Here is an 18,591-nt window from a genome sequence, read left to right as displayed (position 1 = left end):
TGGTCGTTTGGGACTATGAAGGGGTTATTCTGTTTGATGTCCTCCCTCATGGTGCAACGATTAACTCTGAAGTGTACTTTTCTACCTTCAGGAAATTGAAGAAACGATTTCTGCATGTTCGTCGCCACAAGACTGCCAACGAACTTCTCCTTCTCCACGGCAACCTAAGGCCTCACACAAGCCTGTTCACCCGAGAGGAGCTCACAAAATTCCTTTGGACTGTTCTTCCTCATCCACCCTACAGCCCGGATCTCTCACCTTCTTACTTCCATCTGTTTGGCCCAATGAAGTATGCAGTCCGGGGGAAGTAGTACATAATGATGGGGCGGTTATTGATCTAGCTAGGCTCTGGCTCCGACGTAGACCAGTAGAGTGGTACCATGCGGACGCTCAGGCGTTCCCAGAAAAGTGGCGTAAGGTCATCGCATTGATCGGAGTTTACGTTGAAAAACATGTTTTTAGCCAAAAAAGTGGGGAATATTATGATGTATTGGAATCCTGAATTAAACCAACCTGCTTACTTACTGACAACCTTCGTACTTCAACACGTCACTTGATACAACGTTATGTACTCTTCCGCCTGTTAAAAGATATGTACACGTGACGGCCTCACGTTTGGAGGTAATACTGCAGTCGCCTCTGCAGAGGGTTACGAACTCTTTAAAGCACTTTCGGATCATCTCGTAAATCTTGACACCATTGGACAATTCGTTGCTCCAGTTCTACAGCCGTATCAGTGGGAGTCCTGTACCATTCACTTCTAAGCTTACCCCACACGGATAAATCCAAAGGATTGAGGTCAAGTGACCTTGGAAGCCAAGGTACAGTTTTCGTTTGACACACCCGTCGTGGACGATGTGGCGCGTTAGAAGTCGTCTTATCTAAATAACAGAAAGTGCCTGTGTCCCATCTAGCGTATCAAAATACCCAAGTTGCCCAAGGTAATGTAGGCCGTGAGTGAAATTTGAGCCCAATTACGCAGGCACTTCATCGAAATGTTAACAATTCAAAAACATTTGTACTGACTAAGACAGCTGGCTGAAGTAGCCGAGCGGTTCTAGGCGCTTCAGTCTGGAACCGCGCGGCCGCTACGGTCGCAGGTTCGAATCCTGCCTCGGGCATGGATGTGTGTGATATCCTTAGGTTAGTTAGGTTTAAGTAGTTCTAAGTTCCAGGGTACTGATGACCTCCGCTGTTAAGTCCCGTAGTGCTCAGAGCCATTTGAACCATTTGACTAAGACAATACTTCGTACTGAACTTAGTGGCGGTTCGTAAACATACATTTGCTGTTACCTCGCAAGCGGCTTGTATGCGGAAAAATGTTTACCGAAATGCTTCTGCTTCTGCTATCGTTTAGTTTTACAGCGCCAATTTTCAGTATTAAGTGTGCTCCACCATGTACTTAAAAGGGGCAATCAAATAAAAACGAGACAGTTTACTGAAACTGTTTTTTATTTCAAAATACTCGTACACTGATGGGACAAAACTCATGGGACAGCCACATGCACATGTGCAGATGGTGACAGTTTCATGTGCGCAAGGTATGAAAGGGAGAGCATTGTCGGAGCTGTCATTTGTACTTGTATGAATATATGAAAAGGTTTCCGAAGTGATTAAGGCCGCACGACGGAAGTTAACAGACTCTGGATGCAGAACGGTAATTTGAGCTAGATGCATGGAACATTCCATTTCGGAAATCGTTAGGGAATTCAGTATTCCGAGATGAAGTTCCAAGAGTGTGGCGAGAATATAAAATTTCAAGCGTTACGTCACCAGGGACAACGCAATGGCCGACGGTCTTCACTTAACGACCAAGAGCAGCGGCGATTGCGTAGATTTGTCAGTGCTAACAGACAAGCAACACTGCTTGAAATAACTGCAGAAATCAAAGCGGGACGTACTACGAACGTACCCGTTAAGACATGCGGCGAAATTTGGCTTTAATGGGCTATGGCAGCAGTCGACGGACGATAGAGCCTTTTCTAACAGCGCTACGGCTGCAGTACCTCTTCTGGGCGCTTGACCATATTGGTTGGACCCTAGGCGCTGGTGGTAGGGTTCGAGTGTGGCGCAGACCCCACGAAGCGATGGACCCAATTAGCCAACAAGGCATTGTGCAAGCTGGTAGTGGCTCCATAACGGTGAGGGCTCTGTTTACATGGAACTGACTGGCTCCTGGTTATGTTCGGCTATTTGGAGACCATATGCAGCCACTCATGAACTTCATGTTCCCAAACAACGATGAAATTTTTAGGAAGACGATAGGCATGACACGGGGGCGCAACTGTTCGCGATTAGTGTGAGGAACGCTCTGGACAATTCGAGCAAAAGATTTGTCCAACTTGATCGTCCGATATGAATCCCATCGAACATTTATGGGACGTAATTGAGAGGTCGGTTGGTGCACAAAATCCTGCAGCGGCAACTGTTCCGGAATTGTTGACAGTTATAGAGGCAGCGTGCCTCAATATTTCTGTAAGGGACTTTCAACTACTTGTTGAGTCTATGCCACATAGAATTTCTGTTCTACGCCAGGCAAAAGGAGGTCCAACACGATATTAGGAGGTATCCTTGACTTTTGCCACCTCAATGTAATCGCCATTACCTGATAACCCATTATCCCAATGTGAGGCAAAATGGTCAACGCCTTAATCGAAAAATGTTTGCGGTTGCCCATGAAACGGTTATTGTACCCCGAAGCTAATCGCCGACCACGAATGTCTTTCTTAGGGGCTCCAAAAATGTGAAATCGCATGGGGAAGGATAAGGACTGTATGGAGGATGTGTAAGGCTTTCAAGCGAAGCTTCTGCAGCGCAGTCGAAACAGTTTTGGCAACATGTGGGCGAGCATTAGCCTGCAACAGAATGATGCCGACCGTCAACAGTCGTCGGCGTTCGAAGCCCTGCGTTGCCAAGCTCAGATCCCGTTGTTTATGGTTTTCCACCGCAGCTTCAAAAGAAATTAAAACAAAAGTCGACCCATTAAAATCCGACCTGGATAGTTGCTTCCCCGAACATTCGCCTTTACAGGTTCGGAAGTAGTGGCTCATAATTGTGACACTTTCAGACCATGCGTCATTTCTTCTTTGGTCACTGTAACTCAATATTTCCATGTCAGCTTTGCTGTAATTCAAAAGTTTTAACTTTAAATCACTCGTCAACGTTGATTACAAATTTCTGTTTCCATTAAGGCCAGAGAGAACGTGTCATGTAGCTAATTAACATTACTGTATGACCGAATGAAAGTGCTCTGTAAATCAAATGTGCGTACGGAAAACGATTACGCAACTGCTGATTCATGTGCTGTCGTTGCGCTTTCCCTGATTACGGTTTATTTTTTTTAATTTTTAGTTTTGACTGTTAGAATAGCATGGGTGTGATATTTGTGATACGCACGCTGGTGCGTCATGTTTGCTAAATTCCCGTTTTCAAATGGTTGTTTAGTCTGATTAAAAGCCGAAGCAGTAACTAATTATTTATTCCGCTCTAATTTGTAATTTATCTGTTAAAACTAACGATATTTTAATAAGCGCATTTAAAGGCATCTCCTATCTCCAGTTAGTATCTTTTTCTCTACGAATATCAAACGTTGTGGAAGTTCAACAAGTGGCAGTTTATAAAACAAGGAAGATACTATGCTTACGAGTATTTGTTACAGAAACAAATTTAGCTGACAACGGAAGTTTTTACGAAATTCTTTCTTTGCCTAAATCGTGCTTTATAAAAAGAAAGTGAATTCTTACAAAAAGGTAATGACTAATAAATTTATTTAGTCCATTCTTCTTCCACTGTATTCGGTTAAATTGTTCTCCCAAACTGAGGTTTTGAGCTTCTAGGCTTAAATCTCTTTCGTACCTAGCGTTCGTAAACGTAAATCCTGTCTGTAGAACTGGTCCATCGCACTGAACATGGAGTTTTGTCTCCGTGGCACTTAGTTCCAAATAAGATAAAGAAATATGTAATCACTGAACATAACTTGTTTCGACAATCTCCTTTGTGATAATCGCGCTAACAAAGACCAAATGTCTACGAATAGTATTTTATGAGAAATAAATTTTTATAATTACGCTGAACATGAACAATACGATCTGTTACGAAATTTATACTGTTAGTTAGTAAGTTTCTCAAAATGCAAAGATTGTCCAGGAAAAAGGATTAATTGTTTAGAAAATAAGAAAACGGCGAGTCCTATAAGAATTGTGACTCTCAACAGCTTTATCCCAGTTAGTTACTGTACAGAGTCAGTCCCTACAAAATGCTGAAAAAGTTCTTATATATTCTCTTTTAATCCGCTAACATACTGGACCAACAAGCCATAGCTTCGTTCAACTATCCATAATTTCAAACAGATATCCTACCGTTTGCGAAGAGTTGATTATCATTCTTCACGATATACGGGCTGTATAGTGAATCAACGACGCAGAGGATGACTGTTTAGTTTTGGGTCTTAGGCGGTGGCTGCAGGCATAAATGTTCTCAAAAGATACAGTAGCTAGTATCGAAAACGGAATACGTGTTTTGTTAAACCCAGCTGCAGATGCGTAGAAAATATGCCAGGATATTACTTCGGAGCAAGTCACCTTGACAAAAAATCCTCAGGAAGAATCAGTGAAATGACATGCTTATTCTTTCAACATAGAGGTGCAATACTTTAGTGAGATTCATTCCTTTAATTGCAACACGAAAAGACATCATATTGGAGCCAAAAAGATAAGTAAAATTTATCCTGATACCCCGCAGCTTCCGACTTCAAAGCAGTGGTTAGACACTGGACTCGCATTCGGGACGACGGTTCAATCCCGCGTCCGGCCATCCTGATTTAGGTTTTCCGTGATTTCCCTAAATCGCTCCAGGCAAATGCCGGGATGGTTCCTTTCAAAGGGCACGGCCGACTTCCTTCCCCGTCCTTCCCTAATCCGATGAGACCGATGACCTCGCTGTCTGGTCTCCTCCCCCAAAACAACCAACCGACTTCAAAGTGAGTAACAATCAAGGAAAGGATTCTTCTGAAGTAAAGGATTGCAAACTTGCTATTAAGAATGTATTGTTAGCCAAATGACATAAAACAGGCGACTGTCCAGTGAGATTGCCTTATATTTATCGAAGTTCCTGCCGCTTAACTGAAGAACTTACAATTATATAAAATACTCTGTTCACTTTTTTAAAACTATCGCATTAAGTCCTAGTGACATGATTAGTTATCGTGCAGTTACACTCTTCACTATAGTTCCTAAAAAAGTAGAGATGTGACAAGCTGATGGTATCTCCACAGACGGGTAAATCAGATTTGTTTGGACTCTATCCCACGCTTAGTACCAATGTGACATTTCATTTCATGAATGTAAAGTTACCCAATTTTCCAAGAAAGAAACCAAATCTCTTGCAGTGAAAATAAGGAAGTAAAAAAAATTGCATCTGCCATTTTTGCGAGCAATATGTTTTTTAATTTCATATGTTTGTACAAACTAAAATTGTATGACATGTGTTAGATAATTTCATGATTGAATCACAAATTAACGTTCGTAATTGAAGATTTAGTACAAGTTAAATTACTGTTAGCGTGAGCGGGAACGTTGAAGTTATACACCAGCATTTTGTGGTCAGATGAAGATTACCACTAACAATAGTTTATTTGCTAGTTAATCTCGTGTGAGAGGCTATTCTTATAAAATTAAGAATTGTGTTGTTGAATTACTGATGATCTGAGAGCGGTTGTAGCTTCTTCTCTCTCTCTCTCTCTCTCTCTCTCACTCTCTCTCTCTCTTTTTTTTTTTTTTTTTTTTAAAAAGCGTGAATGTACTCCTTGAAAATAGAATCTCAGCTCCGAAGCATGTTGAACTTAAGCAGAATGTAAAATATTGTGGCTGAAGACATGTATTGCTAGTTAAACAATTTTTAACGTAGAAAATTTACCCGATAAAAGTGTGGTTACATCTGGTAACTTTTTGACAAATTATCAGAATGGCACAAATACTAGCACATATCTCGTGAGACGGAAATATGTAGTAGCCTTTGACTACACTAGTGACAAATAACAGTCAGTCATTCACACCATGAAAATATGTTGGAGTAACAATGAATACAAACATGATGTGGAGCGATGACGTAAAATTAGTAGGTGTAGATATTGCAAATACAAAATTTCGGTTCATCGGTAGGAGACTGAAACAATGCTGCTTTTGTAGGAAGTAGATCGCTTGTACAACATCTGTAAAGCCCGTACGAGCATACCGTCCCAGTGTGTGGGATTCGTACAAGGACGGAATGGCGAGAAATATCGAATTTGTACGCAGAAGGGCAGCACGATTTGTCTGATCATCGGGGAAGCATAACAGAAATGCTGGAAAAACGTAACTCGTAGAATAGGTTTTCAGAGTAAAGACTCTGGATAGATACCGTAGAGATAGTGAAGGTAAAGCTAGGCTAATAAAATTTTTTTAACTAAAAGAAACATTTTTTTGCTTTGTTTCACAAAATTTTATTATTTTGTTGTGACATGGGTTCGACGATTCCAAAACAAAACGAAAATTCTCTTAAAGTGTCTGTATTCTAATGGTTTAAATGGCTCTGAGCACTATGGGACTTAACTTCTTAGGTCATCAGTCCCCTAGAACTTAGAACTACTTAAACTTAACTAACCTAAAGACATCACACACATCCATGCCCGAGGCAGGATTCGAACCTGCGACCGTAGCGGTCTCGCGGTTCCAGACTGTAGCGCCTAGAACCGCTCGGCCACCCCGGCTGGCAAAGTGTCTGTAATCGTCCGGTCTCCCCTACCTTGGAAAGTGCCATAGTTCACAGTGGCACATAATTCTGCACATCTTTAATGGACCATACGGCAAGGAATCTGGAAATCTGGTAGTTAGTGGTAAGTTCCTATGGGACGAAACTGCTGAGGTTATCGGTCCCTAGGCTTACACACTACTTAATCTAAATTAACTAACTTAAGCTAAGGACAACACCCACACGCATGACCGAGGGAGGACTCGAACCTCCGATGGGGGGCAGCCGCGCGAACCGTGGCAAAGCGCCCAAGACAGCGTGGCTACTCCGCGCGGCGATTCTGAACAGTAGGTGACTGCAGCGTATAGTAGTCGCGGTTTTGCCTCTTTTCATACGATGCAAGGTGTCGATTACAACGACGACCCAATGAGGCGGTCAACAATCAGTGGTTTTTGTGTGTGTGTGGGGGGGGGGGAGGGGGGGGGGGAGCGAGGAAGGGGTAGTTCACGCTGGAGGTGGTTCTGTTGTAATTTTGGGATGTTTTATGTACTGTGACTCTTGTCCACTCATTCAGGTTACAAAGACTATGAACAACCATTTATTTCACATTCCCGGTGACCAAGGGTTGCTCTTCCTTCTTCACCTTCACGATGAACATGCTACAAACTCTGCTGCCTTCCAGCATGATAACAGCCCTGTTAATACGACTGCACGCACACGGCCCCAGTTTTATGAACACTTAGGCGCTGCATTGCTGACCCGCTGAAGGCGAGGCGCATACTGGGACGCATCCGACGAAGGGCAGGGCACGGCAAGGTAGCGCAGCCCAGGCTTCTGTAACTTACAGGTGTAAATGCAACAGCGCAAACTGAGGTTCAGGGCAGGGCTGCAGAGTGCCTGCTTCCACCTCTGCCGTGGTGTCCGGGACACAGTTCACTGCAGATGGACCATAACGCTGAACGGGAGGCATACAGACCAAATGCTCTCGCGGAGTGGGCACAACGATGGAAATGGCTCTGAGCACTATGGGACTGAACATCTGAGGTCATCAGTCCCCTAGAACTTAGAACTACTTAAACTTAACTAACCTAAGGACGTCACACACATCCATGACCGAGGCAGGATTCGAACCTGCGATCGTAGCGGCCCCCTAGAACCGCTCGGCCACACCGGCCGGTGCACAACGATGGAAACTGCCTCCCTATACCGCACACACTATGTGGTGAAGTATTTCCTTCCCTTCGTCGGCTGTGTCCTAATGTGTACCTGACACGATGGTACAGAAACTGTCTGGCACTGTTGGAACAGCAAATGAAATCTGGAAATAGAATTTCGTCACTCAGTGGCATGTCAGTGTTAATGCATGTTTTCGACTGGATTTAGGATACTGGAGGAAATGTGTGGACAATCTTTCACGCGCTAATTGAAGTCATTATCAAGGACAGAGCCTGTCTTACACGATATTAGCGCAGAATAGAGAATATGCAAAACGGAAACTCGGCTGTATTCCATGCTCCAAAATTTATTGTGCATGTGTGAAACCTGCCATACTGAAACAGAGTAAACAGCTCTGGCTGAAACTAAAACCGAACGGATACGTTTTGTTTGTTTTATTAACTGTGCATTTTAGTTGCTCGGCTTTCCCACAAGTAAACAGTTTTTTGATGTATTGTTAAAGTCAGAAATATATAATTAGCAGCAGTAAGAGAAACGACGGCACAGGAAACTAATAAGGGGTTTTCGACGAAGTGGCTGATATTAGTATATGAGAAAAGTGTGTTTCCCGACTTTCTTACTGTAAACAATAAACACTTATTAAACTTCAAAAAAATGCTGTATATAAGTGAAGCAAAGCTACATTAACTCCTGGAATTAGTTTTTTCGTAGAGTTTCTCATTTTATTTAAAAAAATTAAAACTGACTTTTTTCGCATTTGCGCACTTCTTTGTCTACTATGTATAATATCTCTCATTCGATTCTGAGCAGACTAGCTGGCGCACAAAATTGATTTCTTTGTTATCTTATAGTTTAAAATCATTGGTGAAGTGTCTGTTTTATCGGTGTTGGTCATAGTTATTGTGATACTTAATTTCCAGATACTCTGAATCGTAAAATTTGATGGGTTCGCAGTGGAAAATGTGATCCCTGGCTACTTTGGTTCATTTTAGGTAATGCGTTGCTGTGTACTAAATGTAGCTAACATATAGAAATTGTTTTTCAAGTTGGAAGGAAAGCTACATCTCATTACGGTATGGAGAAAATAGAAGTTTAAAAATCTTATTTGAATGCCTCACAGCACCACGTAAAAGTAACCTGCAGCTGAGTTGTGAGCAGTTCACGCAAGTAGATTCACGTTCCCCAACTTAGCGATCTTTAGTTGTTGTTGTACTTATTACTGGAAAAAAATGATAAAGAAGAGAACATTTCATACGAATAGCTACATATTGAAAAAGCTGAAATACTTCTCATGTTTAGGACACAGCTTGACAAAATTTTCATTGCAACATATCTCATCATTTATTAAACGAATGTGGTTCACATTAGATGATTGTTAGAGTGAACGTATAGGTCTGGGCCTAATTCAAAACATTTGCATAAATTAAATTGTAATGCAGCCCGTTGTCTTCAGTCAAAGTAATACCTATGTCTTGCTTTCGGGTTGAAAACATGAATGAAAATTCCAACTCTGACACAGATCCTGAAGTGTGTCCCATAATAGCTGTTTCTGTTGGAGTGAAGTTGACTTATCAACTCAGCCCCCCAGGAAAGAAAAATTAAGAAGTAAAATAAGAGTGCTGCAAGGAAAAGCGTCAATTACCTCTTAAGCTAAAATCAGTGGCTGTTCACAGCTTGCACATTTTGACAGTAATGAATTTAAAAGCTTCTCTGATAAGTTTTTAACTAAGGATTTATCACTGCTTATTTCATTTGCGTTGCCCAAATGGTTCAAAAGGCTCTAAGCACTATGGGACTTGACATCTGAGGTCATCAGTCCCCTAGACTTAGAACTACTTAAACCTAACTAACCTAAGGACATCTCACACATCCATCCCCGAGGCAGGAGTCGAACCTGCGACCGTAGCAGCCGCGTGGTTCCGGACTGAAGCGCCTAGAACCGCTCGCCCACCGCGGACGGCTAAGCATTGTCCGCCGTAAAGGTTTTCATGTAATCGGTTAGATTACTTCCCTTTCATAAGTTTCGCGTTTACTCAGTTTCAGTACGGAGTTGAGTGCAACGCTTGACTTCATAAAAGACAAAGGAGCCGCCCTCTGCTTCCCTTTCTGGTATACTCTCTGTTCTGTGGTATTAGTGTAATGTGTCCTACGGGTGGCTAATTTTTCGTTCAGTGTGCTTACTTAGAGCAAGCTAATAAGATTGACTTATATGATATAGTACGTATTGATTACTGTGTATATTACTATTATTTACTGTTTATGATCAAGCATATTGCAGTAACTACTTTTTATTACTGTTATATATTGCTCGTTCAGGGTGGCGGTGAGCCGGCAAACACATTTCAAATTTTCATAGATTATGAAATGAGAACAGGAAAGATAAAGTGAATTAGTCTATAAATATTCAACAATATGCCATTTATTATCAAAAGCTTACAAAATTGTCAGAAAGACGGCCTCCATTTAAGTGACTGCACAGTTGCAACCGCGCCCGGAAATTGTCGTACACACTCCTCTGTAAGCAGGGTTGCCAACTATACCGTTTTTCTCGGGAAATCCCGTATGTTGGCTACTTTTTTGTCAGATCAATTATTATTTAGACTTTATTCCATATTTTTCCAACTTTTGCAATGGTAGTTAAAATAATTTATTTCACCTGACACATCATAGATTTTCCCACAATCTCTGTTCCTTCGGTGAACAAGTAAACCGGCGACAGCGCTTAGGTTACGAGCCTGCTCTGGTGGCCGGCGTCTCGGAAACTGGAGGAAGGACCACATTATGCAAAGCTGTGTCTACTAGCGGTCATTCCTCGACCGGTGACGTTGCGATCACCTGAAGGGGTTTATATCGATAGTAGGTCGGTGGTCATAATGTTCTGGCTGATCTGTATAAACATCATAGATGTTTGAGACTGGGAAAGGTCTCTGCAACCGTACAGTTTCATTTAATTTTTTAAGAAAGCTTTAAGAATTTTCGCATGCGGGCTCTCAAATAACTACGCACCCACCAACTCAGAGGTGCAATATTAAAAGTTTTAGCTGGTTTCGTTGTCTAGGGGCTGGGATACGTAGTTCTCGTATTACAGGCCAAATACTGCTGAGTCTACAGTATACGATAAGAATACACACATGAATCGAATGGTCGAAGGTTTCTATCACCCGGCAATTGCGAATTATGAAAGTAACATATACATCTATAAATGAAAGGTTGCAATTAAATAAAATCAGCAGGTACTATCTTAACGACTTTAAATGATGAGTACGATAGTAGAAGTACTTTTGAGAATGCGGAATATTTCTGCAAAACACTTATTGGTGTCGATGGTTCAGAAATTAAATAAAATATAAGTTGAAGAACAGGGAAACAATAGATTCCTACTGCACGTAATTACTTATCAACGACAACATAGCTCGCGAGATATTCGCTTCTAAACGCACACTACGTCTTCACTATAGAAGACACAGAAATATCACAAGTACATAAGTCGGCACCCCGAAGTATTTCTATCTCTCGCGACAACGCGCCGTCGCGTCCAGCACTTCTCGTGTCCTGTGCGACTCTCTAGCGCCGCACTTTTGCGAACTCCCTCGATTCACTTCGGTAGTCGTCTCCCTTAGTAACGAGCGCTGTGATTGGCTAGAGTGCTCCCTCCATGTCTCCGAGCAAATGTACACTCACAAACGTATTGAAACACATTCGAAATACCAGATTTACATTTAAATAACTTGAAATTAAATAAATATTCCTGCAGCTGGACCATAAACACTCTCTAATACACATTATTAAATACATAAACAAATTGAATAAACATATATCAAAGGAATAGCAACAAAAGGTAGGCCAGTAGCCTAATGTCTCTGTGCTTCCTACAACACAGTAAATATTTAACCAGTTTCTTCATGAACAGTATATCTCGGATATAAACCAAGACATAGACGAATAAATATATTTATAAGTATGCTGCTACCGTTTTTTCGTGTCGCTGTGGAGTACCTATGGCCTGACGCAATCGATAGTAATCGGCCATAGCCTGACGCGATCGATAGTAATCGGCCATGGCCTGACGCGATCGATAGTAATAGGCCACTTTGACCTCCAATAACTCATGTACTATTCAAATTACATGCCTGCAATTCATACCAATTTAGGTTTACACTAATAGCTTTCTAAAAACACGTCGTTCGACAAAATCTGAAGAACCGGTTAGATTTTGGAAATTCGTTGCTGGGTGTTACTTGTATAGTGTACTGTCAGATACTAAACACTAAACTAATAAAGATCTTGAAAATATGATTACACCATCAGAATAGTAGTGCAAATAATAGTAATGTACATGTTTCTTTTCGAGGTATCATGATTCATCTGGCTACTATTAATTTCTATACGAACTGTGAAATGTCTGCCATTAAGGTTTCACAAAGTCCGCCATCTTTGGCACTCTCGGCTGTGAGGGTACTGGTGTGTAGTATCTGTAAGTGGTTGTTCTTTGGAGGGAGACAATGCTCAGTGGCGCAGAGAGTCGCAAGCAGAGGCAGTTGTTGAGCGGCCGTGGAAGGTGTAGGCTGCGTGAGCCAAAGGCGGTTGCGTAGGCTGGTATTACACTATCAAATTTCTTTGTCAAAGATTTGATCAAAGATGTGATCAAATATTCCGTCAAATATATTTGACAAAGATCTTTGACGTAGCGCTAGAAGGGGTATTAACTGTCATCAAATTTTTCGTCAAAGTTCAAGATGGCTGACAACAACTTGTTATTAACCGCAGCAGTTGCACGTACCGCAATTGCATTGTGTGCACATGCGGAAAAGAAGTGCGGGAAAAAAAGGAACCATACATACGAGGTTGACAATCTTAAATTCCTGGGATGACAACTTGATAATAAATTCAGTTGGGAGGAGCACACCACAGAACTGCAGATACGCCTTAACAAATCTGTATTTGCAATTTTAGTGTTAGCAGACATAGGCAACATAAAAATGAAAAAGCTTGCATACTTTGCCTACTTTCATTCCATAGTGTCATATGGTATAATATTTTGGGGTAACTCTTCAAGTCAAACAAAAATTTTCAGAGAGCGTGTAATCCGTATTATTTGTGGAGTAAATTCACGGACGTCCTGCAGAAACCTCTTCAAAGAACTGGGTATACGAACTACTGCCTCTCAGTATATTTACTCCTTAATGAAATTTGTCCTAAATAATATATCTCTTTTTCAACAAACAACTCAGTTCATACATACAATACCAGGAACAAAAATAATCTGCACAAGGACTTAAAAGCACTTACTTCAGTTCAAAAAGGGGTCCACTACTCAGGAACACTCATCTTCAATAATTTGCCAGCAAACATAAAAAATTTAGTTACAAATAAAGACCAGTTTAAAAGGAGCCTGAAAGACTTACTAGTGGCCAACTCCTTCTACTCCATTGGCGAAATTTTTAATAGAAACAAATGATGTATTATTTTGTTAATACTATTAGTATTCCCCCCCCCCCACCCCCCCCCCCCCCCATGAACCATGGACCTTGCCGTTGGTGGGGAGGCTTGCGTGCCTCAGCGATACAGATAGCCGTACCGTAGGTGCAGCCACAACGGAGGGGTATTTGTTGAGAGGCCAGACAAACGTGTGGTTCCTGAAGAGGGGCAGCAGCCTTTTCAGTAGTTGCAAGGGCAACAGTCTGGATGATTGACTGATCTGGCCTTGTAACAATAACCAAAACGGCCTTGCTGTGCTGGTACTGCGAACGGCTGAAAGCAAGGGGAAATTACAGCCGTAATTTTTCCCGAGGGCATGCAGCTTTACTGTATGATTACATGATGATGGCGTCCTCTTGGGTAAAATATTCCGGAGGTAAAATAGTCCCCCGTTCGGATCTCCGGGCGGGGACTACTCAAGAGGATGTCGTTATCAGGAGAAAGAAAACTGGCGTTCTACGGATCGGAGCGTGGAATGTCAGATCCCTTAATCGGGCAGGTAGGTTAGAAAATTTAAAAAGGGAAATGGATAGGTTGAAGTTAGATATAGTGGGAATTAGTGAAGTTCGGTGGCAGGAGGAACAAGACTTCTGGTCTGGTGACTACAGGGTTATAAACACAAAATCAAATAGGGGTAATGCAGGAGTAGGTTTAATAATGAATAGGAAAATAGGAATGCGGGTGAGCTACTACAAACAGCATAGTGAACGCATTATTGTGGCCAAGATAGATACGAAGCCCACGCCTACTACAGTAGTACAAGTTTATATGCCAACTAGCTCTGCAGATGACGAAGAAATTGAAGAAATGTATGATGAAATAAAAGAAATTATTCAGATTGTGAAGGGAGACGAAAATTTAATAGTCATGGGTGACTGGAATTCGAGTGTAGGAAATGGGAGAGAAGGAAACATAGTAGGTGAATATGGATTGGGGGACAGAAATGAAAGAGGAAGCCGCCTGGTCGAATTTTGCACAGAGCACAACATAATCATAACTAACATTTGGTTTAAGAATCATGAAAGAAGGTTGTATACATGGAAGAACCCTGGAGATACTAAAAGGTATCAGATAGATTATATAATGGTAAGACAGAGATTTAGGAACCAGGTTTTAAATTGTAAGACATTTCCAGGGGCAGATGTGGAGTCTGACCACAATCTATTGGTTATGACCTGTAGATTAAAACTGAAGACACTGCAAAAAGGTGGGAATTTAAGGAGATGGGACCTGGATAAACTAAAAGAACCAGAGGTTGTACAGAGATTCAGGGAGAGCATAAGGGAGCAATTGACAGGAATGGGGGAAATAAATACAGTAGAAGAAGAATGGGTAGCTTTGAGGGATGAAGTAGTGAAGGCAGCAGAGGATCAAGTAGGTAAAAAGACGAGGGCTAGTAGAAATCCTTGGGTAACAGAAGAAATATTGAATTTAATTGATGAAAGGAGAAAATATAAAAATGCAGTAAGTGAAACAGGCACAAAGGAATACAAACGTCTCAAAAATGAGATCGACAGGAAGTGCAAAATGGCTAAGCAGGGATGGCTAGAGGACAAATGTAAGGATGTAGAGGCCTGTCTCACTAGGGGTAAGATAGATACCGCCTACAGGAAAATTAAAGAGACCTTTGGAGATAAGAGAACGACTTGTATGAATATCAAGAGCTCAGATGGAAACCCAGTTCTAAGCAAAGAAGGGAAAGCAGAAAGGTGGAAGGAGTATATAGAGGGTCTATATAAGGGCGATGTACTTGAGGACAATATTATGGAAATGGAAGAGGATGTAGATGAAGATGAAATGGGAGATATGATACTGCGTGAAGAGTTTGACAGAGCACTGAAAGACCTGAGTCGAAACAAGGCCCCCGAAGTAGACAATATTCCATTGGAACTACTGACGGCCGTGGGAGAGCCAGTCCTGACAAAACTCTACCATCTGGTGAGCAAGATGTATGAAACAGGCGAAATACCCTCAGACTTCAAGAAGAATATAATAATTCCAATCCCAAAGAAAGCAGGTGTTGACAGATGTGAAAATTACCGAACTATCAGCTTAATAAGTCACAGCTGCAAAATACTAACACGAATTCTTTACAGACGAATGGAAAAACTAGTAGAAGCCAACCTCGGGGAAGATCAGTTTGGATTCCGTAGAAACACTGGAACACGTGAGGCAATACTGACCTTACGACTTATCTTAGAAGAAAGATTAAGGAAAGGCAAACCTACGTTTCTAGCATTTGTAGACTTAGAGAAAGCTTTTGACAATGTTGACTGGAATACTCTCTTTCAAATTCTAAAGGTAGCAGGGGTAAAATACAGGGAGCGAAAGGCTATTTACAATTTGTACAGAAACCAGATGGCAGTTATAAGAGTCGAGGGACATGAAAGGGAAGCAGTGGTTGGGAAGGGAGTAAGACAGGGTTGTAGCCTCTCCCCGATGTTGTTCAATCTGTATATTGAGCAAGCAGTAAAGGAAACAAAAGAAAAATTCGGAGTAGGCATTAAAATTCATGGAGAAGAAATAAAAACTTTGAGGTTCGCCGATGACATTGTAATTCTGTCAGAGACAGCAAAGGACTTGGAAGAGCAGTTGAATGGAATGGACAGTGTCTTGAAAGGAGGATATAAGATGAACATCAACAAAAGCAAAACAAGGATAATGGAATGTAGTCTGATTAAGTCGGGTGATGCTGAGGGAATTAGATTAGGAAATGAGGCACTTAAAGTAGTAAAGGAGTTTTGCTATTTGGGGAGCAAAATAACTGATGATGGTCGAAGTAGAGAGGATATAAAATGTAGGCTGGCAATGGCAAGGAAAGCGTTTCTGAAGAAGAGAAATTTGTTAACATCCAGTATTGATTTAAGTGTCAGGAAGTCATTTCTGAAAGTATTCGTATGGAGTGTAGCCATGTATGGAAGTGAAACATGGACGATAAATAGTTTGGACAAGAAGAGAATAGAAGCTTTCGAAATGTGGTGCTACAGAAGAATGCTGAAGATTAGATGGGTAGATCACATAACTAATGAGGAAGTATTGAATAGGATTGGGGAGAAGAGAAGTTTGTGGCACAACTTGACCAGAAGAAGGGATCGGTTGGTAGGACATGTTCTGAGGCATCAAGGGATCACCAATTTAGTATTGGAGGGCAGCGTGGAGGGTAAAAATCGTAGAGGGAGACCAAGAGATGAATACACTAAGCAGATTCAGAAGGATGTAGATTGCAGTAGGTACTGGGAGATGAAAAAGCTTGCACAAGATAGAGTAGTATGGAGAGCTGCATCAAACCAGTCTCACGACTGAAGACCACAACAACAACATTAGTATTTTTATTTCAGCTTTTAAAAAAATTTACATGTTCCACATCCACGAGGATCTCCTGAAGACGGATCTATGGAACGAAAAACTAATCTAATCAGGGTGAAGGCGTGGGTTTTACGACGACGACACGATAAAAGCATTCACCAAAACTTGTTACTTGAGCTTACAGTGGAAGACGTCAAGTCGTACATCAATTACTTAAGAATGGATGAGCATACATTTCTGTATGTGCTCAGTGAAGTGTATCCTCATATCACATAGCACAATATTCACTTAAGATCTGCTACAACTTGAGAATACAGGCTCACTGTAACACTCCGATTACTTGCTACAGGAGAGGGTTAGGTTAGGTCAGGTGTCCAATCTTCTTAATCTATTTTTGTATTCAGGGTGCCTCACATTGTAAAGCGCCTCATCAGCTTCATAGATCTCTATTAATTTTGTAGTTGTCGGCACACACCAATTGTATTTACCAGCAATGTTTAAAAAACACTACAGACGACAGAACGCTGCAGCGATGCTAGCGTTCCATGTGGTAACATGTCACATTGCAGTGAACAGAAGACAAGCGACTTCTTTGATCAAATCTACAGCGAGGCCCTAGATTTGATCAAATATTGGACGACATTTGACAAAGTTCCCTGTTACACCATCAAATATCTTTGACAAAGATATTGGACAAAGATATTTGACAAAGAAATTTGATAGTGTAATACCGGCCTAACGAGCCGCGGCTCTGACGAGCGTCCTGTGCTGTCGCCCCAACTCCGAACAGGGCGCCACAACTCGCCCGTTACCTCACACACATAAACAATTCGGCGATATCACTTTTCAGCACGCCCTTGTAAATGGACAGATATCTGTTATTTTATCTAGCCTACGGCCTGTGAGACAGAAAGGCCCCGCCTTCAGTTGTGTTTGCTACGTGTCAGGTTATAGGCTTCGCCGGCAGCGACGAGAAGGTGCGCTGGCTGAAGGAGGAGCTGCAGTTCGACGAGGCGTTCAACTACCGCACGACGGACGCCCGGGGCGCACTGAAGGAGGTGGCGCCGGCGGGGGTGGACGTGTACTTCGACAACGTGGGCGGCGAGCTGAGCAGCGCCGTGCTGCCGTGCATGCGCCACGGCGGGCGCGTGCCCATCTGCGGCGCCGTCTGCGCCTACAACAGCGAGGCGCCGGTGCGGGCGACGACGGTCCAGCCGGCAGTGGTGGGCCGCGAGCTGGTGCTGCAGGGCTTCCTGGTGTCTCGCTGGCTGCCGCGCTGGGACGAGGCGGTGGAGCGCATGCGCCGCTGGGTGCTGGACGGCCGGCTCGTCTGCCGCGAGACCGTCAGCCACGGCTTCGACAGCCTGCCGCGAGCCTTCATCGGCATGCTGCGCGGGGACAACCTGGGCAAGGCCGTCGTCAAGGTCTGACGGCTGGCGGCTCACCCAATACTGCTATTTCTCATTCAGCTGCCTCCCTGTACCAAAGCAAAAATAAAAAAAGTGTGTGTCAACTGCTAGTCCCCTTTATTTTTGACGAAGTAGCTCAGTTTTCATACAGGGTGTCCAGAAAAGGACTCCCTGATTTCAAAATTAAATATCTCGAAAACAAAGATCGATAGAGGAATGCAGTAAACGGTATGTTTATTGTGAAAGCTGTAAGAAGTTTATACAGCTGTTTGAAATAATAGTTACAAAAGCTGCTAACAGACGGCGCTGTAATCGCCATACGTAATGCCTAGTATAAATAGTGATCCGAAGCGCAGAGCGATCAGTTCCACTATTGAAACGTGAAAGGAGGTTAGCGTACCGAAGGAAGAGATTAAAACCACGTACTCCATTGAACAACGCGTTTTTCCGGTGCTAGAGTACCACAGGTTAGAAGAGAGTCCTACGGCAACAAGGC

At 42.4% G+C, this 18,591-nt stretch overlaps 1 protein-coding gene across 1 annotated transcript in view; it reads left to right on the top strand.

Annotated features, from left to right (window-relative positions):
• The window catches only part of LOC126411828 (prostaglandin reductase 1-like), a 74,531-nt gene extending 56,403 nt beyond the window's left edge, over positions 1 to 18,128 (top strand). Inside the window, exon 3 of the mRNA XM_050081394.1 lies at positions 17,634 to 18,128. Within this exon, the coding sequence (XP_049937351.1) occupies positions 17,634 to 18,116 (483 nt within the window). The 3' untranslated portion in view covers positions 18,117 to 18,128. The remainder of the gene's footprint in view (positions 1 to 17,633) is intronic.
• The last annotated feature ends 463 nt before the right edge of the window (positions 18,129 to 18,591 follow it).

The sequence above is a fragment of the Schistocerca serialis genome, chromosome 1 (genome assembly GCF_023864345.2).
Source record: "Schistocerca serialis cubense isolate TAMUIC-IGC-003099 chromosome 1, iqSchSeri2.2, whole genome shotgun sequence".
Classification (NCBI taxonomy): domain Eukaryota; kingdom Metazoa; phylum Arthropoda; class Insecta; order Orthoptera; family Acrididae; genus Schistocerca; species Schistocerca serialis.
The sequence above is the reverse complement of the archived record's forward strand: the minus strand, read 5'-3'. Positions and strand labels throughout refer to the sequence as shown.